The 19,852-nt window shown below is 44.1% G+C and overlaps 1 protein-coding gene across 1 annotated transcript in view; it reads right to left on the bottom strand.

The window, feature by feature from the left end:
* AFF2 (ALF transcription elongation factor 2) overlaps positions 1-19,852 on the bottom strand; it is a 588,903-nt gene that overhangs the window by 135,785 nt on the left and 433,266 nt on the right. The window contains exon 8 of the mRNA XM_049871652.1: positions 1,633-1,729. Coding sequence (XP_049727609.1) covers positions 1,633-1,729 — 97 coding nt within the window. The remainder of the gene's footprint in view (positions 1-1,632; positions 1,730-19,852) is intronic.

Consider the following 19,852-nt stretch of genomic DNA (forward strand, 5'->3'; position numbering starts at 1 on the left):
GCTTGTTCTTGATAAAGCGTCAAAGTTGCAGAGGTGCAATATTTACATAACATTAAACACGCAAGTAAAAAAAATCAGGGTACATAAAGGAGAGGAAAGTTTTGGCCACAAAATTGGAGGTGGAATGGATTTTAAAACCACACCAAGTGGTAGGAATTGTAGTGTGGTAAACAGTTGTAGATGAGAATGGAGGAGGTGCGCCTTGACTGTTTTTCTTAAGCTTTTCTTTGCAGGCATCTCACAAAATATTGAGTGAGTGTGGAATCCTGTTATTTGCAGTCTTTCTTGAAATACCAGTATAGGAATGTCCCTGAAAGCAGCCTCTTTTCAGTTTGGGGACTTTGCAGATTTCACTGGAGGAAGAACTTGATCAGGTATTGGCTTAAAAAAGAGGGGTAACCGTTGTCTTAGTTTCTTAGTGCTGCTGTAACACAAATACCACAAGGGGGTGGCTTTAAAGAACAGGCCTTTATTTTATCACAGTTCAGGAGCTGGCTGTAGGGGGAGGTCCTTCCTAGAAGTCGAAATCAGGGTGTGGCTGTAGGGGGGAGGTCTTTCCTTGTCTATTTCACCTTCTACTAGCTGCCAGCAATCCTTGGCATTCCTGGGCTTTTAGATACATCTGCCATCCGTGTATGTCTGTCTTCACATGGTATCTGTATTCCTCTGTGTGTGTCTGTGTCTATTCAGGTCTTTTTATAACTCAGAGGTGATTAGGTTTAGGACCCACCCTACACTAGTATGACCTCATCAACAGAACAAAAGAAAACCCTTATTTCCAAGTAGAATCACATCCAAAAGTACAGAGGCCAGGACTTCAATATTCATTTGGGGGGACACAATTCAATCCATTATGATTCTATCCATAACAATCCCTTCTCTTTGTTTGGAAGTTGCGAGCTCACCATATGAGCCAGGTCTCTCTCCCGAAGAAAATGCACACGTGTCATTGACATCACTACACTCCACGGCTATCCTCACGGTTAGTAAATGCTACTTGGCCTTTTCAAATCGAGAACTCCAGTCTCATCAGAAATGCTGAAAACACACATTCCTGTCATTTTCTTTGGTGCTAAGGACTGTAAATGTTTGTAACGCAGAATGGAAAGAAGGGGGAGGCAGCAACAAGTTTTTGCCAAATGCCTTTTGCCTGAATGCTCCTGTAAGCTGGAAGATGCTGGGTTATTGGTTCCCAGCTGGGTCCTAAAGGGGTGCATCTGGGAAAGGTGAATGCAGCAGGTACATTTACACCTGAATCCATGATTTGGGGCTCTAAGCCTCACATTTGAGTCATGAAAGGAAGTTTACGCCTCACTCAAGATGATACTTAGTTCATGAGAAGGAAAGCCAATTTCTCTTGTTTATTGGCCACTAATATTTGTGTGTGGGAAGTAGGGAGGGGAGGGAGAGGTGAAAGCAGTTTTAAATAGCTCAGAATCTCTCTACTGTAGCTTTAAAGAAAATGTGAGCGGATTCAACCTGTTCCAGAACACTATGCCTATCCTTGCTGCTTTTCCCCCTTTCTGAAGCCTGGAGATGAAGCAGTGGGGCAGGCTCGTAGATGTCAAAACCATTCCAGCTCCTCTCACTCCCTCCCATTAGGCCGCAAACCAGACCCTAAGCCCTTCCCACCTGGTAGAGCTCAGTGGCAGTGCACTGAGTGGTCAAGGTCTTCACAGGTTCAAGGTCATCTTCATCACTGCTCAGCTTCAGGTCGTCCTCGAGCATCCTACAAAAGAATCAGAGTGCCATTTGAGTTAGAAAGTGTCTTTTCTAAATCCTCCTCAGATCCATCTTGGAACGAGGATAAAATATTGGAGCTACAATCTGACAGCTACAATTCTGTCAAAGCTGCAGAGGGAACCAAGATTCTTTCAGCTAATTAGATATTTGAGCTCTTGTATTTATGTCGTGCTCCACACACATCTTTCCCCTCCACCTTCCCTTAAATCAAGGGGGGGAAAAAAGGACTATTTCAGTGTCTCGAGAGATACCTGGAGTCTATATATTTTTACTACTGAAAGTGCAGTAAATGTACTGATCAATCACCACGTAGGTGCGATGTGGCATTGGATCTCTCCAGGACAAAATGCTCTGAGCCTCCCATGAAAGAACAAGGGCATGAGTCCACCCCTAGCTCTAGAGGCTGTTGTCAGAGTCTGCTGGGGCTCTCTGGGTGACCGGCAACAGGCTAAGTGAATGGCCACTGCCTTTCAGTGCCCTCTGCTGCTGGGCAGCTCAGTGGCCACAAAATATCTGGGTGAGAAATGGACAGTCATTAACCTTTGATATATGACCTATCTCTTCATGTAAAATTTGATCCAAGAGATGTAAGCCCGTGATACGGATAAGAAGTCTTCGTCTCCTAAGCCAAGGTAACTGAGAAATACGAGTGGTCTGAATCTTGGTGATGAACTGGCACTTTCAAAATTGTTTATCAAGCAGACAGAGCCTTTTGTTTCTCTAAGAATATTAATTCCAGTGCCACCCCCTCTCTCCAAGTTAGAGCTACAGCAGGAAGAGTGACTTAGTAGCTTAAAATTCCAGTTGCAAAGCCTTTAAAGACCAATTGGCGTTTCTATTTTTATGAATCAAGTACAACTGGAGACCTTTTCCCCTGGCTCCAAGTAGGGGTGTGCCCATCCTCTCTGGGTCAATTGCCATTCCTCGGAATGATCTGCTTTCCCCTGCTTCTAGGGTCAGTCTCAGACTTCAGTCCCAGGCTGGAATTCTCTTCCTCATCACCACCACTTTTCTTCCACAGCTCAGTCAGATGCCGCCTCCTCCACAAAAGCTTTCTAGAACCCTTACCTCTATCCCTCACCCCCTCCCCCAGATCCTTGTTTATGGCTGCTTCCCACAGAGGTGGCTTTTGTATGAGTCTCTCTCAGCCACCAGTCCCTAAGATCTATGTGGGCAGGGGGGCCACAACTTATTCACCTCTCTGTGTTTTTCACAGCAGCCTCCCAGAGATGATACACTCTACCACCCTCATTTTGCAGACATGGAAAGGTTCAGAGAGGTGAAATGCTTTGCTTGAGACCGCACAGCTAGTTAGCCACAGCCAGTCTTCAAACTGTCACTGTACCATGCCTCTCCCCCATGAAAGGAAGCCAGGAGGGGAAAGGCAGCGGATTTGATAAACAGGGGGCAATGTCATTTTAAAGGTCGTATTCAACGTTAGGAAGAGAGTCAGTGTGGTTGTCCAATACGATTCAAACTGCCAACCTTTTTGTTAGCAGCCTAGCTCTTAACCACTGTGCCACCAGGGCTCCAAAGAAAACATAGCTCCCCACTTTGATGCTCAGCCACAGAAAGCCAGATTTGTTCACTGTGGTCTGAAAACCAGAGCCTGACTTGAAGCATGACTGGTGGGAAGGACAGCTGTTGGAGCTGGTTTTAGAGAAACTAAATTTGTAGGATTTATGACTCCCCTTCAAGAGATGAATGGATGTTCAGAAGATCTTCGAGAAGGAGAGAAAAATGCATCTTGGCATTTCTTTTGCAGTTGCAGGCTCATGACTCTGAACACATAATTCTTTATAACACATCATGGTCAGTGAAGACTGTGTCATTCTTGTAAGCTCAATAGAACTCACAGGTTTAAAAACTACCTATGTTTGTTATGAAACAGCTTCCTTTTCCATATGCATATGCATATTTCTATGTAGGAAATGTCTGTCTGTTAATTCACATTGAAGTGTTCAGCAAAATAAATGATACATCATTTCCTAACACTTAGAGGGCCCGTTCTCTGTGTCAAGGAAGGTGCTAGATATTTGACCAGCAGCGTGCAATCTGGTCTTCACAATGACCCTATGAAGGAGGTGTGGTTATCAACCCTGTTTTGCAGATGGGACCTCTGAGGCTTAGAGAGGTTAAGGAACTTATTCACAATCACATAGCTAGGAAAACATGGAGGCAAACTTGGAACCCAGATCACTAGCTCCAGCTAGAACTTGAGAGTATATAACATTTTTCTGGAAGGTATAACTTATAAAAGATAGTATAATAAAACCAACAGCAACAATGATAAAAACCACAAAACATTAAAATGGAGTCAAAAGAATTGGATTCACCTATTCATAAACTCTGCTATCTCAAGTAAGCCAGTGGTCCTCTTTAAGCCTCATTTGTGTCCTTCATCTGTTAAATGGGATAATAATTAAGGTCCCTCTCAGAGTAGTGGAGCCCCTGGGTGGTGCAAATGGTTAAGTGCTCCCCTGCTAACCTAAAGGTTGGAGGTTCAAGTTCACCCAGAGGCACCTAGGCAGATAGGCGTGGCGATCTACTGCTGAAAAATCAGTCGATGAAAACCCTATGGAGCACAGTTCTGCTCTGACACACATGGGGTAGCCATGAGTCAGAGGTGACAATAGCAGCAACTTTTTTTTTTTTAAACAGGGTGGTGGTGGTAGTGAGGTTAACATGAACTGATGGATACGAACGTGCTTTATGAAAGCCCTGCCTTCATGCAAGGCAGCATTATTAGTATCAGAAGTGTATCATCTCAGTTAGAAATAATGCAGGCCATTAATATTATTAACAAATAAATCACAAGCAGAAGTCTTGGCAAGCCCCCTGCTGCTCTCATTTGCATTTGCTGAGCCCTCTAGAGGTAAGCCAGGATTGCTCAAGAAGCCTCTTGCTACATCTTAAGGCAAAGGGCGACGAGCTGGATCTGGAAGTGGTAGAACTAGCTTATCCAGAGTCAGAGTGTGGAGTTCAGCACCCAGCGGTCATTCTGCTCTGCAGTCAATTCTATATGATTTCAACATGGAAGTAAAATGCCCTTCAATGATCAATTCTAGAAACGTGCCGTCAATCTACATAGCAACTGACATTCAACATCCCCCCAGGCAACAAGCTTGGGATGGATTTGATTGCTAATAAAGGACAGTTTGAGGCACATGTTCAAGTCTTGGTAAACACAAGTCAAGGAAGTAACTAGGAAAGCAAACTACCATTAGTTACCTCTGGAGGTGTTAGGCATTCATTTCATTCCACTCCTTCCCTGACCTATTAAGCTTTATTATTGAATATACATGTACTTGCTTGCGTTTTCATCCATAGTTAATGCTGAACACTACTCTAGGGAAGGCACAGGATTATGAAAGATTTTAGATTTAATTATTATAGCAGCCCCATTCACACCTCTTGCAGTTAAGGTTGTCTCAGCAGAAAAATGCCAATCTCCTTTCATGAGGTTATAATTCCATAGACCAATTCATCGTGCACTGGCTATCCCAAAGCATGGAAAAACCGTGCTCATGGAAATGTATGACTATGTGTGTTATCTTAAAATAAATAAATAAAAATCAGCAAACTATCGCTCTTCAACTTTTCACTTAAATGGAAAAGAACAAAGATGTAAACCTGCTTAGTGTTTCAGCTGTTTGTTCAGGGTCTAATAGTTCACAGTGTCTGTGCAAAAACTCCATTTTGATGTTTGTGACTTATAATGTCTACAGTCTTAAGAAGAAGAGTCCACAAAACTGCATCAAAACACAAAGCCCTTGCCCTGAGGAGACGATCTATAAAAGGTCAAATGAGGAAATTAGAGAGATGAGATGGAATGAACAAAAAGAGGACTGAGGAGGCATTGTGGAAAGGAGGGAGAGCTGTACGCAGGATCTTCTCCTTCCCTAAGCCCCTGGGCCTCAAACTGAACCTCGTAGCTTCAGAGAGCCCTTCTCATTGGGACATTCTAGGACAGTATGGAGTCATAAGACTACTCTCCATAAACCACCACCCGTCTGTCAGTTTGTCATACTATAGGGGCTTGCGTGTTGCTATGATGCTGGAACCTACGCCGCCACAGTATTTCAAATACCTGCAGGGTGGACAGGTTACAGCAGAGCTCATCTGTTATAGTGCTGGGAGATGAGGCCCCTAGGTTGGAAGGCACTGAAAATGCATAGTGGCCAACGGACTGGAGCATACCAACAATCGTGAAGACGGTACAAGACTGGGCAATGTTCTGTTCCGTTGTACATGGGGTCACCTAGGAGTCAGAGAGGACTCAACAGCAACTAACAACACTCTCCATCAATCTTGCCGTTTGACATAGTGGAATGCTTAGGTGATTTTGAATAAACCAAAACCGTGAGGGCTTGACACATTATTAAAGGAGTTTCTATAGGAAAGAACCCTTTAGTAGAGGCAGCATGGGCTAAGAGCAAGGGCTTGAAGGCCAGACAGACCTGAGTCCAAGCACAGGATTTTCTAAAGGGCTTTGCTCCTTAGTCCAGCTATAAAAACTGTAAGTAACATCTATCTCAACGTGTCGCCCAGTAGAGCTATCTGCAGCAATCCCCAACATATGGCCATAGCACCTTCGCCTTCGTGTGATGGGTAGCAGGGAACATCCTTCTATCGTTTGATAACGTTAAGTGTTAGGAAGCTTGAACAGCTAGGAGCTGTTGTGTGCTTTCCTGTAGATTCTACCTGTTGGCCTGAGCCTCGTTCTCTACAGTGCACGCTGGGGAGACTGGACTTAGAATGGTGTTGGAGATAGAGCCGGTGCTTCCAACCTCCATCGTGCAGAGGAGGAGGAAGCTGCTTCATTCAGATTGTAGACTCTCAACAAAAATGAGCAGCGATATCCTCTGACCCAACTGTGTAGGCATTTTCTGGGCACTAGCTTTAATTATCATTGTATTCCTCTGCACCCAGAGCTGATCGCAATCAGAGTAAGTTTCTGATGGCTCCAAATGAATTGCACAGCTGGGCTGGGCAGCCCATGAGAGTCCAGGGGATGCATGAGACTTTCTCATGAGGTAGTCATACTGTGGTCCCTCTTCTCTAATCCTAACTTAGCCCTATTGACTTCTCACTTGGCACTTCCTTTTCAAAAAGTAAGCTGGGAGGAGAGAAACATGACTGGTTTAGAACTACTCAGGGAATTATGTATTTTCCTATCTGCGGTTTTGTAGTCTGTGCAGCATTGACTCATTTGGTGGTAGGAAGGCAGACAATAAGGACAAGGCGGTGATATTTTCAGAGCAGTCATTTGGTTTCCCAGAGGCAAAGGTGCTCGGGCTTTTTGTCAGGAGGAGCTCTACTGAATTTTCACAAGGTTTTCAGTTAAAAGTTTCGTTTGGATTCAGTGACCAGCCCATTGGGGATGCTGGAAAGACCTGGTATGAGGGCTGTGGTCATGAAACCACTTGGAAGATCTATATACATAAAAAAAAAAAAAACCAGTGCTGTCGAGTCGATTCCGACTCATAGCGACCCTATAGGACAGAGTAGAACTGCCCCATAGAGTTTCCAAGGAGCGCCCGGTGGATTTGAACTGCTGACCCATTGGTTAGCAACCGTAGCACTTAACCACTACGCCACCAGGGATACATCTCCAAGATCTATCTGGTGGAGCCCTCTGGCTCATGCCATACACTGAGCCCGCAGCCTGGGCTTAAACTCCTTTGTGCTTCCTGCCATAGGCATGCAGACCACGGAAAGGAGTGTCTACTCTAGCTGGTGGGCTTCTAGGGCTTTCAGAAAATAGGCACCTCATAAGGCTACTTTAGAGGGCAGTGGTGGTTCAGTGGTAAAATTCTCGCCTTCCATGTGGGAGGCCTGGGTTTGATTCCCAGCCAATGCACCTCATGTGCAGCCACCACCCGTCTATTAGTGGAGGCTTGGGTGTTGCCAGGATGCTCAGTAGGTTTCAATGGAGCTTCCAAACTAAGATGGACTGGGACGAAAGCCTTGCAATCTTCTTCTGAAAATTAGCCAATGGAAACGCTATGGAGTACAATAGTCCAATCCTGTTGTACATGGGGTCATCACGAGTCAGGGGGCAACTGGACAGCAGCTAGAAAGAATAGCAAGGTTATTTCAGTTCCCTAGCTTGAGAACTGAGAGTTCTCTTCGGAATCATCTTAATCTACAGGTTGGCAAACTGAGGCCCTCAGTCCAAATCCAGCCCTCCTTCTGCTTGAGTTGAGAATGGTTTTTACATTTTTAAATGGCTAAAAGAAAAAAACTAAAGGAAGAATAATATTTTGTGACACGTGAAAATTATGTGAAATTTAAATTTCATCGTCTAGAAATAAAGTTTTGTTGGAACATAGCCATTCCTATTTGTTTACAGAATTGCCTGTGGCTGTTTTCATGCTACAATGGCTGAATTGAGTAGTTGCAACAGAGACTGTAGGGCTAAAAAGCCTAAAATATTTACTATCTGGTGTTTTACAGAAAAAAATCTGCCAACCATTCCTCTAGGTCAATGTTTTTCAAGAATCTTTTAGCTCAAGAATCCTTTCCCATGTTAAATGAAATCTTACAAAGTACCCCAAATATAAAACAAAATAAGGCAGAGCTTCTTTGGTCACAGCCAGTTTGCAGAGGGTGGGGGGGGAGCTCTGGAGAGCCCCAGGGATTGGAGGAATATATTTTGAAAACAATGTATCTAGTCAAGTGTCCTCATGCTACCTATGTAGGTAACTGTGGCATCATGGATATTGCAATTGCATATTTAATTTCTTTGAACCTCAGTTTACTTCTCCGTGCAATGGGAATAAAAATAATATTTACCTCAGAGATTCAAGAAATCCTGAATGTCTGCTTGGCCAGAGTGCTGAGTACATAGAAAGCAGTATCAGAAAAAAGAAACTATACCTTTGCTAGGTGTATATGTGGTACATATGGATTTATATCTATATTGCATGTACAAGCCAAAGTTAATAGTGTGAGCCTTGATGTATACGACTATTGACTTGTATCAAACTGCCAGCTCTTCAAGCTTGGCCTGCCTTGGAATTGATCACATAAATTCAGCACAATACCTATTTTCTGCTCTATGGTCATTATTTTGCATTTGTTTTGCATTTTCTTGGTTCATTTCTTTGGTTGACGCAATTTTCTCTCAACGTCGGAACTCAAGTTATCATGCAAATGACAAACTGCCTAATAGAATTCAGATGGTTTTCAAGAATATGTCACACAACCCAAAACACTATGGTATCATTTTTTAGGGGTTGTGTGTGTGGAAGCATCTAAGAGTGGATTTCCCCAGAGAAGACCCAGTAGAGCAACCTGGTCCCCAAAGGGGAAAAGAGAATCTCTTGTCTTAAAAACAATTCCAAGCATGCATCTTGATAGTTGATGTTCCTCTATCCAGTAGGGCCATACAAGGCATCTTGAAAGAATTCCCTTTGAGGCATACCAGACGATATGGGAAGTCATCCAAGTAGAGTAATAGCGGTTCACTGAAAACCATTTACTGGGCCTGGTATTTGTAGGTTAGAAAATACTGCAGCAGTTAAGAGCATAGGCTTTGGAGTTGGGCTAGGCTGACTTTGAATCTCAGTTCTACGACTTACTGGATGTGGACTTTGACAAACTCCTCAACTTATCCTAGCTTTAGTCTTCTCATCTGCAAAATGGGGGTAATAAGAGTACCTATTTCAGAGGGTTAGTGTGAGAATTAAATGAGATTATGTGTGTATAATGGTTGGCAAGCACTTGACAATTACTATTACTATCATTATTATTTGCCAGGACTGTGACTGTGCTTGGCCCTGGGGAAAAAATATGAGTGAGTCACGGTCCCTTCCCCTAACAAACTTGCAGTTTAGCAAGGGCAATGGCTGCATTCGTAAATCACGGCAATGCCATGTGGTAGGTTCAATGGTGGAGGCACGCACAGAGGGCAAAAAGAAGGAACATCTATGTCCACTTGGAGAGTCTGAGGAAGGCTACATGGATGCAGTGACATTCAAGCAGGGTCTCGAGGAGAAAGAAGGGAACAAGCAGCCAAGGCAGAACAGAGGTCGTAAAAGACTGGAGTCTTTGAGGGCAGAATGGGATGCTTGGTGTGGCTGGAGTATACTATGTGTAGGTGCAAGTGAAAAAAGATGAGCCTAGGGGTAGTTTGGGACGAGATTGGACCACATCTTTTTCTAAAGTGCAATGGGAAACCACTGTTTTGAAGCAGAGGTGTGTGGGGCATGGAGAGTCAGCAGTAGAGTTCTCTGGCAGCAACAGAGATTTATTGGAATATAGATTTATTGGAAGTAGGAGACAGCAAGGAGACTAGTCACGCCATCATTGCCATAGTAGTCCAGGTAACAGAGGGTGGTGACTTGGGCTAGGACACGGACTGTGAGGATGGGAAAGAGAAGGGAGCAGATTCTGGAGCCATTTCAGAATTAGAACACACTGCATTTGGACACTGATGATGTTGACATCCAAGGTCTTCTTTTGTCACTCTGACGGCACGGCGTTTATATCACCAATCCTGCTTAACTCCAAAATGTGCACACGCACCACCACCACCCTCCCACCCCCCACCAACTGGGCTGCCTCTCTAGATTGATGAATGTCTCTTCGTTCACTCTCCCCAGGCGCAGATACGTACACTAGGACATTTGCTACCAGGAAGAAGGAGTTTCTCTAGCACTCAACCTTTCTCTTTGGAGACAGACTTTGTTAGCTTCATTCCTGATTGTTAAGGAAAGACACGTTTCCTGCCAAGAAGCCTTCATTTTGGGGTTGTCCTTCTCAGCCTTCCCTCAGCTTCTTAGAGCAAGCACAGCTGATTCGAGAGAAGATACCTCCCAATCACAGAGGGTACTTCATTACTCATCTCTCCACATCAGTCCCTAATTGTTAAAGGATTAGGTAAAGAATTCCTTTATCAAACTGGTCCATTAATCTCCATCTAAGGAAACTCTTCAAAACAACTGAAGAATTAAGTTGCTGCTAAGTGCACTACAACTCACGCCTGCTGATGGCCATTGTGCCTGGCACTAAACTCAATGGGGGCAGGCACCAGCTCTTAGTTATACCTGAGGAGGCATTGCAAATTCCCAGCTGCCGATAACAGAACTCTTTAGCTTGGAGGGCTTTAAACTGTTTCTCAAACCCATTTCGAGAGAAAGGTTGTCAAGAAATGCTGTTCACCTGAATTGACACAGCAGACAGGGTTTCCTTTATGCTGATACATAAAGAATTCACATTTTATTTCAGATTGTTTAAGCAAAATATTCAAACCTGACAATTTAGGTCCAACTAAAATGTTGACAGCAATGTTGCTCAGTTGTTTATATGAAAATTCCACCTGATTTATATGCTCAGCTCTTTCTGCTGCATCAAAATGATTCCGCACACTCTCCTTTAGGGTAGAAGGAGATAGATTGTCTTATAACCCATATTGACAGTATTTCAACCCTATAGAATCCTAGAGCTGAGAAGACCTTCTCGGGCACATGCAGCCCAGGACCCCTGGAAGCATTTCCAGCAGGTGAGCATGAATACCACCTATCAAGCATGCCCATACAAGGGCAAGGTGAAGGGCAAGGCCAAGCCCCAGGCCTGATTGATTCAACTAGCAAAATACACAGGAATCTACTTTTAGATTCAGAAAGAAAGAGGGAATAGCCAGAGGGGCCAGCTGTCCCACACATTTAAAAAAAAAAAAAAACCTGAAAAAAAGGGGGCCGAGTGAGTGTAGAGTGAGTTGTGGGACACCTGTTGCCGAGGAGCTCATTCTAGACTTCAGCAAGGTGGTTTTATAGTCTGCAGCTCTATGCTGAGGGGGGTGGGACAGAGAGCCCCACACCTTATCAGAACCCCTGAAGCAATGGGAAACTGTCTTGTGATAGCCTGCTAGAGGAGATAGAGAGGTGGGTGGGAGATGGTCTTGAAAGACACCTCGCCATCCTCCAATCCTCTTGTGTTCTGAGCGAATCACAAGGTGTTCCACCAAGACTCAGATATGTGGTCCAAGCTTTGGCCCATTTGGCTATCTGCAGAGTCTCCATGGTGCCATGGCAGAGCTGACCCCCTACACCACCATGACATCCCAGTCAGTTTATAACTGCTCCTCACGCGGCCTGCTTTCAGATCCCGGTCCCATACTGAACAGGTTCATTTACTAATGTCTCAGGTAAAACATGCTGACCGCATTTCACCTCAAGCAAAGGTGGGAGAAGTGTCATTACCACAAGCTGAACAAGAGCCAGTAGACCTGTTTCTCTGGTAGGAGAGACGCATGTGAGCTACACTAGCTATAGTTCATCAGGCACCACCCCTTCGAGTCAACATTCGGAGTCCTCAGAGACCAGTGGCTTTCCTCTCCAACGCCAACGGAGCTGCCTGTGGCTACTGAGCACAGAGAAGGGCTCAGTTGAGGGGTGGAAACTTCTGTGTAATCAGATGGGCCCAGATCTAAATCCTCACTTGCTGTGTCACCTTAGACCAAATTCCTTCAATTTCTGTGTGCCTCAGCATTCTCATCTGTGAAATGGGGATCATAATAGCACCCCCTTACAAGATTGCTGATTGTTAAATGAGATAGCCAACTTCAAGTTCCTACCACATAAGAAGTTCCCAATCTTTATCATCTCTTATGATTTATTGGCTCAAGATAGTTAAGTCTAGATTATCCAGAACACATCTTTCTTAGTCATCTGGTGCTGCTATAATGGAAATACTGCAAGTAGATGGCTTTAACAGAGAAAAGTTTATTCTCTCACAGTCCAGTAGGCTACAAGTCCAAATTCAGGGCACTGGCTCCAGGGGAAGGCTTTCTCTCTCTGTCGGCTCTGGAGAAAGGTCCTTGTCATCAGTCTTCCCTTGGTCTGGGAGCATCTCAGCACAGGAAACTCAGGTCCAAATGATGCGCTTTGCTTCCGGCACTGCTTTCTTGGTGGTATGAGGTCCCCCTGTCTCCCTGCTGGCTTCTCACTTTTATATCTCAAAAGAGATTGGCTTAAAACACTATCTAATCTTGTAGATTCCATCAGCATAACTGCCGCTAATCCATCTCATTACATCATAGCGATAGGATTTACAACGCACAGGGAAATCCCATCAGATGACAAAATGGTATACAATCATACAATACTGGGAATCATGACCTAGCCAAGTTGACAGATATTTTTGGGGGACACAATTCAATCCATGATAACATCCAGCGGTGTTTTATTGAAACGAGGAAAACTAGAGATACGTGTTCTCCTGTTAAAGCAGAAATTGAGGGAAGGCAAGAACGGTACTTTTGCCACAAATAGCTTTGCATGCCAGAAACAGAGGTAGATCAATTTTTTTAGTACAAAGAGAGTCGATACAATATTATTATATTGACTTTTTCAAATCTTGACAATTCAAATTTGCATAAAATTAAACTGATCTATATATCATAAAATATTAATCTACCGGATTCCAGGAGTGCAAAGGCAGTTTAATACTGAGAAATCTATTAGTGTAATCATTGGTATAATCATCAAGTAAAAACGTTAAAAACCGTATGATTATCTCAATAGATGCCAAAAATACACTCGATCAAATTTCATCCGTGCTTCTGATCACAACTCTTCGAAGACTAGGTAAAGAAGGATATGGGAGGCACAACTGCCAAACTAAAAAAAAAAAAAATTTTTAACTAAGGGTATGCTTTAATAGATAGGAGGGTTAGATCAATTTTTAAGCATATACTTTGAAATGAAAATGGAACCATACAGGACTGTGCTTCAAGTGTTTTTAAAAATCGGTATTAATGTTGATTCGTTGGCTAGAGGGAATACAAACAGACTAGTATCATCCAATAACACCATTTGTTGCAATAATGAGTCCAACTTAAACAGCCGTGAGGCATCACATATGGTTTCCGCAAGCAATTCTTCCCGTGTAGGTAAAGACGCACTGAGAATGTGACACGAAAAGCCTCAGTTTCCACCTCCACATTTCATAAATTACGACTCCTTTAAAAATACACAGCATTTTATCAACATCCACGTCTGTCGGCAAGCTTTAGAAAGGCAGAGATGCTGGGTAGTCTGATTGAAAATGTGATTCTATTGTTTTAACAAAATGAGAATTGTTTTCGAAGGGGCTCCACGATGTCTGGGCATATATTTTCCCTAAGCAACAGTATGAGGCATACATTTCCCCCGAGAATTCAACACTGATGCTGATGCACTTGGCTGCCGAGCCAGTTCTACACTGGCTCTAACACAGAGGAATTTTCTGAGCATTTTGAGTAATGGGACTGAAATAATTTAACGGCTCCTTCTGTGCATGCTAAATGAGTTGCATGATATATTTAGCTTCTGCAGAAAACTTGTTTACACTATATATTATAGCACATGGCACAATCACACCGATGTGGAAAGCCAGCCATGTTGACTCATTTTGGCCATCTCTCTTCAAACTTCAGCTTAGTGCAAGTCAATTCCCCACGGCTCACAACACACACCTTGGGTGTTTCTTATGCCCTGTGACCCTGCTGAGCACATGTAAGAGCATCATCTTAGCACGGCTCTTGAGTCCTAAAAAAGGCTGGGACCAGGTGACTTCTGAGAGAGGGATTCTCCAGACAGGGGAGGGCCTACTGTCGATAAGTGACATACGGATCTAAATTGCTATTTTAATAACCTTTATCAGTGGATTAGAAGGGACTCGCTTTCTAATTCTGAAACACTGAAATCACCTGGCTGCCTAACGATCAAGGGCTCATTTACATCCACTCTCATAAGAGGTGACACGATGTAAAGGGAAGATCAAAGACTTAGGAGTTGGATGAACTGGGGTTCCAGTCCGGGGTCTGGCATTTACTAGCTGTGCAAATCCAGGCAAACGTTGACTTCTCAGAGCCTCAGTTTTTCGCCTCTAAAATGAGGATGCTGGTATCCACTTTGCAGGGTTGTTGTGAAGAGTGACTGAAATTATACCTGAATAGGGTCTGCTGCTGAGTGCTTCATAAATGCTACTACTTTTACTATTACTAATATTAGAAACCACTTTAGCCAGGTTCTTATATCAATGCTTTCAGGAGCAGCCTTAAAAGAATCACCTCAGAGGAACTCACCAGGTCTCTGGTGTCAAACAGATTAAGTGACAAGAGAGAACCATCAGAGCAGGTTTTACATATTGTAGGTGAAAATCCTATGAAATTGGAAATCTATTCTTGAAAGATTTGGCTTCAGGTAAGAAGGTGCCAATTCCGAATACTCATCCCAGAACTAGGCTATTTCTATTCTGTTATTCATAGACTCACGTTCTCGATAGATGGGTAACTAGCTGTCTAGATAGAAAGAGAAACATAGAAAGCGAAAAAATACAGATATATGGAGAGTGGCAGATTGCAAGACTGGCCAATAGTCATCAGCTAATATCTAGAACTATAGCATCTATTCAGAATAAAAATGTAATCACCACAAATAAAATAGCTTCAGTCATCTGGGAATAAGACATTAGTAAAATCAAAGCACTTTCAACCTTTCAAGGAACCCTGGTGGTGCAGTGGTTAAGCACTCAGCTGCTAACTGAAAGGTCAGCGGTTTGAACCCACCAGCCGCTCCATGGGAGAAGGATGTGGCAGTCGGCTTCCGTAAAGATTTATAGCCTTGGAAACCCTACGGGGCAGTTCTACTCTGTCCTATAGGGTCTTTATGAGTTGGAATCAACTCGATGGCAAGGAGTTTGGTTTGGGCTTGGTTTCAACCTTTCACGTCCCATCTGTCAGTTGTGTAGCTAGGACATGCGGGTTTACACCTTAATGAATCTGAGTTAGTTGTTTTGTTGATTGCTGTCGAGTCGATCCTGACTCATGGCAACCCCGTGAGTGCAGAGTAGAACTGCTCTATGGTGTTTTCAAGGCTATGACCTTTTGGAAGTAGATTGATAGGCCTGCTTTCCAAGGTGCCTCTGGGTGTGTTTGAACTGCCAACCTTTTGGCTAATAGTTGAGCACTTAACTGTTTGCACCGCCCAAGGACTCCTGATAATAATAACAACCAGTCCTTAGTGAGGTCAGCTTACTGTGGTCCCATTACTTATATAAGTGCTCTAATAGATCACTTCATGGACCTTCCCAAGTTAATCTGGGAGGCTGTACTTTTATTTTTTCTGTTTTCAGGTGAAGAAAACAGAAAGGCTTAGAAAAGCCAAGAAGAAAATTCACAAAATGGGAGAAAATATTTGCAGTTCATATATCGATAAGGGTCTAATGTTCAGAATATATAAAGACCCCCGGAAACTCAACAATAAAAGGACAGGTAACCCACATAAAGAATGGGCAAAGGACTTGATTAGACATTTCTCCAGTGAAGATATATAAATGGTCAATAACCACATGAAAAGATGCTCAACCCCATTAGTCATCAACCAAAAAAAAAAAAAACCCCAAACTCATTGCCGCCGAGTCGATTCTGACTCCTAGCAATCCTATTGGACAGAGTAGAACTTCCGCATAAAATTTCCAAGGAGCAGCTGGTGGATTTGAACTGCCGACGTTTTGGTTAGCAGCCATAGCTCTTAACCACTGCACCATCAGGGCTCCTATTAGTCATTAGGAAAATGCAAATCAATACCACAATGTGATACCATGTCGCTACCACTAGGATGGTCATTATCAAAACGATAGACAATAACATGTGTCGGTGAGGATACAGAGAAATTGGAACACTTGCGCATTGCTGGTGGGAATGTAAAACAGTGCAGCCACTATGGAAACAGTTTGGTAGTTCCTCAAAATGTTAAACACAGAACTACCACATGACCCAGCAATTCCAATCCTAGCTATATAACGAGAAGACTTGAAAGCAGGGACTCAAACAAATACTTGCACAGCAATGTTCACAGCAGCATTATTCACAATAGACAAAAGGTGGAAGCAACTCAATTGTCCATCAACAGATGAACGGATAAACACAAGGTGGTCCACCCATACAATGGAATACTACTCAGCCATGAAAAGGAATGAAGTGCTGATACATACTATGACATGGATGAACCTTAAAAGCCTGATGCTGGGTCTAATAAGTCAGACACAAAAGGACACATATTGTATGATTCCATTCGTGTTAAATATCGAGAAAAGGCAAATCTGTAGAGACAGAAAACAGATTGGTGGTGGCTCGGGGCTGTGGGAGGGGAGATGAGGAGCGACTGATAATGGGCACGGGCTTTCTTGCAGGGGTGATGAAAATGTTTCAAAACTGACTGTGGTGACGGTGGCACAATTCTATGAATGTACTAAAACCATTGCAACGTACCCTTCCAAAGGTGAATTTTATGGTATGTGAATTATATCTCAATAAAGCTGTTACTTTTTTTTTCAGGGGTGGGAGGAAGCTGCGCTGACAACCAGCCTGCCTGATGCCAAAGCCTGTGCCCCTATCCACTGCGCTGACTGCCCTGCCTGACAAGCGTTGCCAGAAAGTCCCAGATGCATTCCTGCTCACATCTAAGGAGAAAAACACTGCAAGAAAATGAGCTCTTTCTTCCACATAATCCCCTTCTCCCTCCCTTTTTTTCTACTTTACAACTGCAATTGATACAGCCAGCAGAAGCCTCGCCCAGGGAAAAGGGCTTTGTCTTTTCCAGGAGAGACAAAGCAGCCCATAAAGAGACAGCTGTCTGGATGGGGAGAGGACCAAGCCGAGAACCTGCCAGCAAAGCCTGCTCCGCCCCTCCCTGACTCCATCATCTCCAAACCAGAGGCTCTTAAGAGCAGCATCTGTCCAGACAGAGGCAGCCTCTCCCCAGTACACATCACCTGTTCCTGCCCACCCACCCGATAGAACCCACAGGCAGGCACGGGGTTACTGTGGCTGACAATTTAGATGAGTTGCTCTAATTGGACGTCAGGCTAATGGAAGGAGGTTCACATTAGCTGTTAAAGGAAATGCTAGGGTGAGGATGCGGCTTTGGTACCAGACTGATGGCTTTCTATGGCAATGCATTTAAGCACAGATAAAATGGGACTCAGAATCTCTTTAGGGAGGAGGATTTCAGGGTAGGGAAAAGGTGTGTGTTCTCACTGGTCTGGTGTGCAGGCTGCCCTGGACTGCAGAGGGTTCACTGGGCCTGGGACATGGGGACATGGCGATCGATTTCCAGCCCCTGACACATGAGATTAGGGGGTCTGGCTCCTATCAAGGCGCAGCACTGGCGTGCAGCTCCTAAGGTAATGTAAATATTAGATCACAGATCCAATTTAAATTGGGGTTCCCTTGAGCTGAGAGATAATTTCCCTCTAATCCTTTTCTGGTTGCCTATCATCTAACCTTCACAATCTTAGCTATGACACTGTAAAAATGTCCATGCTGCTCCTTGTCGAGCAAGGAGCATCCTCCTCACTGCCACCGCCAGTATCCCTCTGTTTCCAATTATTAACAGCGCTAAGAGCTCTTCTAGCTGCCTTGAACTTGACACAGACCTGGCTGCCATGTCCCCCATTGCTCACCGTCCGTTCCTTGACTCGGCCAAGAAATAGCCAGGGGTACTTCTTGTCCCTGGGGTGGCTCTCCTGGAGATTATGAAGGCCACCTGAACTGCTGGCAATTTCCCAACGTGGCATGTCTGGTTGCCCCCTTAATTTTCAGACCAGGGAGTCATAGGGTTTTTTCCCCTCTCATTCTTCTTGCCTTTTGTTATTTTTAATCGCCCACCTATCAGGGCCAAATTGCCTTGTCACTGTCTGCAGAGCTTGCATCTGACAGAGATAGCTGCTATTGTTAATAGGAGCCTTCACTTCAGCCCATTTAACTTGCCTCAGTTTGACAGCTTCACAATAGCCACCTTCCCTCGAAAGAAAACTGTGATTTAGTGGAGAGAGAATGTGGGACAACAGCCTGATCCGTCTCTTGGTCTCCAGCGGGCTCTCTTGGCATCAAGTCCCACCACACAGCCAGAGAACGAACTAGCAGGCAAACCAGCCGGTAGGAAGTCCGGCTTGGTTAAGGACGCTGGGAAAATCGACAGAGCACAGACGCTCACCAAGAATGCAGAGGCTGCCTCCTCCAAACATTTTGTCTCCACAGAAAAAAGTAAATCTGTTGGTGCTTCGCATTACTTTATCAATTTCCCAAGTAGTGATTGTGCAGGCTTTTCTTCACTTGGTGTTTGCAGTAACAATGCTAGCTGGAAACGAATGCTTGCAGATGCCCACTGAATCTGCTTTCTAAATCCAGGCTGTTCTGAGAAGGTGAGGAAAAAGGGTGGCCTTCCCAGGGCACGATTCAGGCCCCTGAACACCGCCTGTCTGGGTTGGGGCAGGAAGGAGCAATTGATCACCACTGCAGGTGAGGGCGCACAAACAACAAAGGCTGTTAGTGTCACTAAAACCATTCACAAAAGGCCGGGTGGGGAAATGGGCTTTATTTCAGCCTCCAGTTCACCCAGACATGGGGTTTCAGGAGGCTTGCGTTCATATCCCTAATAGCTATACTTTCATACACTTGCCTCACCATCTAATTACTTGGGGAAAAGAAAAAAAACACCTAGGGGTATGTCAGTAGCATGTTTGGAGTCCTTGGGTGGTGCAAACGGCTAAGCGTTTGCCTGCTGATAGAAAGGTTGGTGATTCAAATCCACCCAGAGATGCCTTGGAAGAAAGACCTATGGAGCACAGTTCTACACTGACATACATGGGGTAGCCAGGAGTTGGTATTGACACGACGGTAACAGGTTTGGTTTTTTTGGTTTTATGAACACACAAGAAGCCAAATTTAACATCTGGTTGTCTTGTTGTACTTAAAATAGGATTGCTCACCTTAAAAAACATAGTGTTGAGCTCATATATGTGCCTACTGTCACTAATCATTAAAATATATTTTCATTTTGTTATTGAAAGATGGATTTCATTCTGCTCAATAAACATCTTGGTCTTCTGAAAGTTGTTCAGGAACCTCAGGGCACCTTGTCCCTAGAGAGGAGGCTATAGGTGCCCTTCTCAGAACCCTTTCACCAGGATGGTGCACCTGCCCCAGCTGCTGTGGGTCCTTCTCCAAGGAGTTGCCCTTGGTAGAAAAAGAACCACTTTGCTTGGGACCCCCCACTCCACCTGGAAGCCCCTCTCTGATGACTGGCTAACAAGGGTACAAAACGCTGGTCCCCCT

This window comes from Elephas maximus, chromosome X (assembly GCF_024166365.1).
Source record: "Elephas maximus indicus isolate mEleMax1 chromosome X, mEleMax1 primary haplotype, whole genome shotgun sequence".
Lineage (NCBI taxonomy): Eukaryota > Metazoa > Chordata > Mammalia > Proboscidea > Elephantidae > Elephas > Elephas maximus.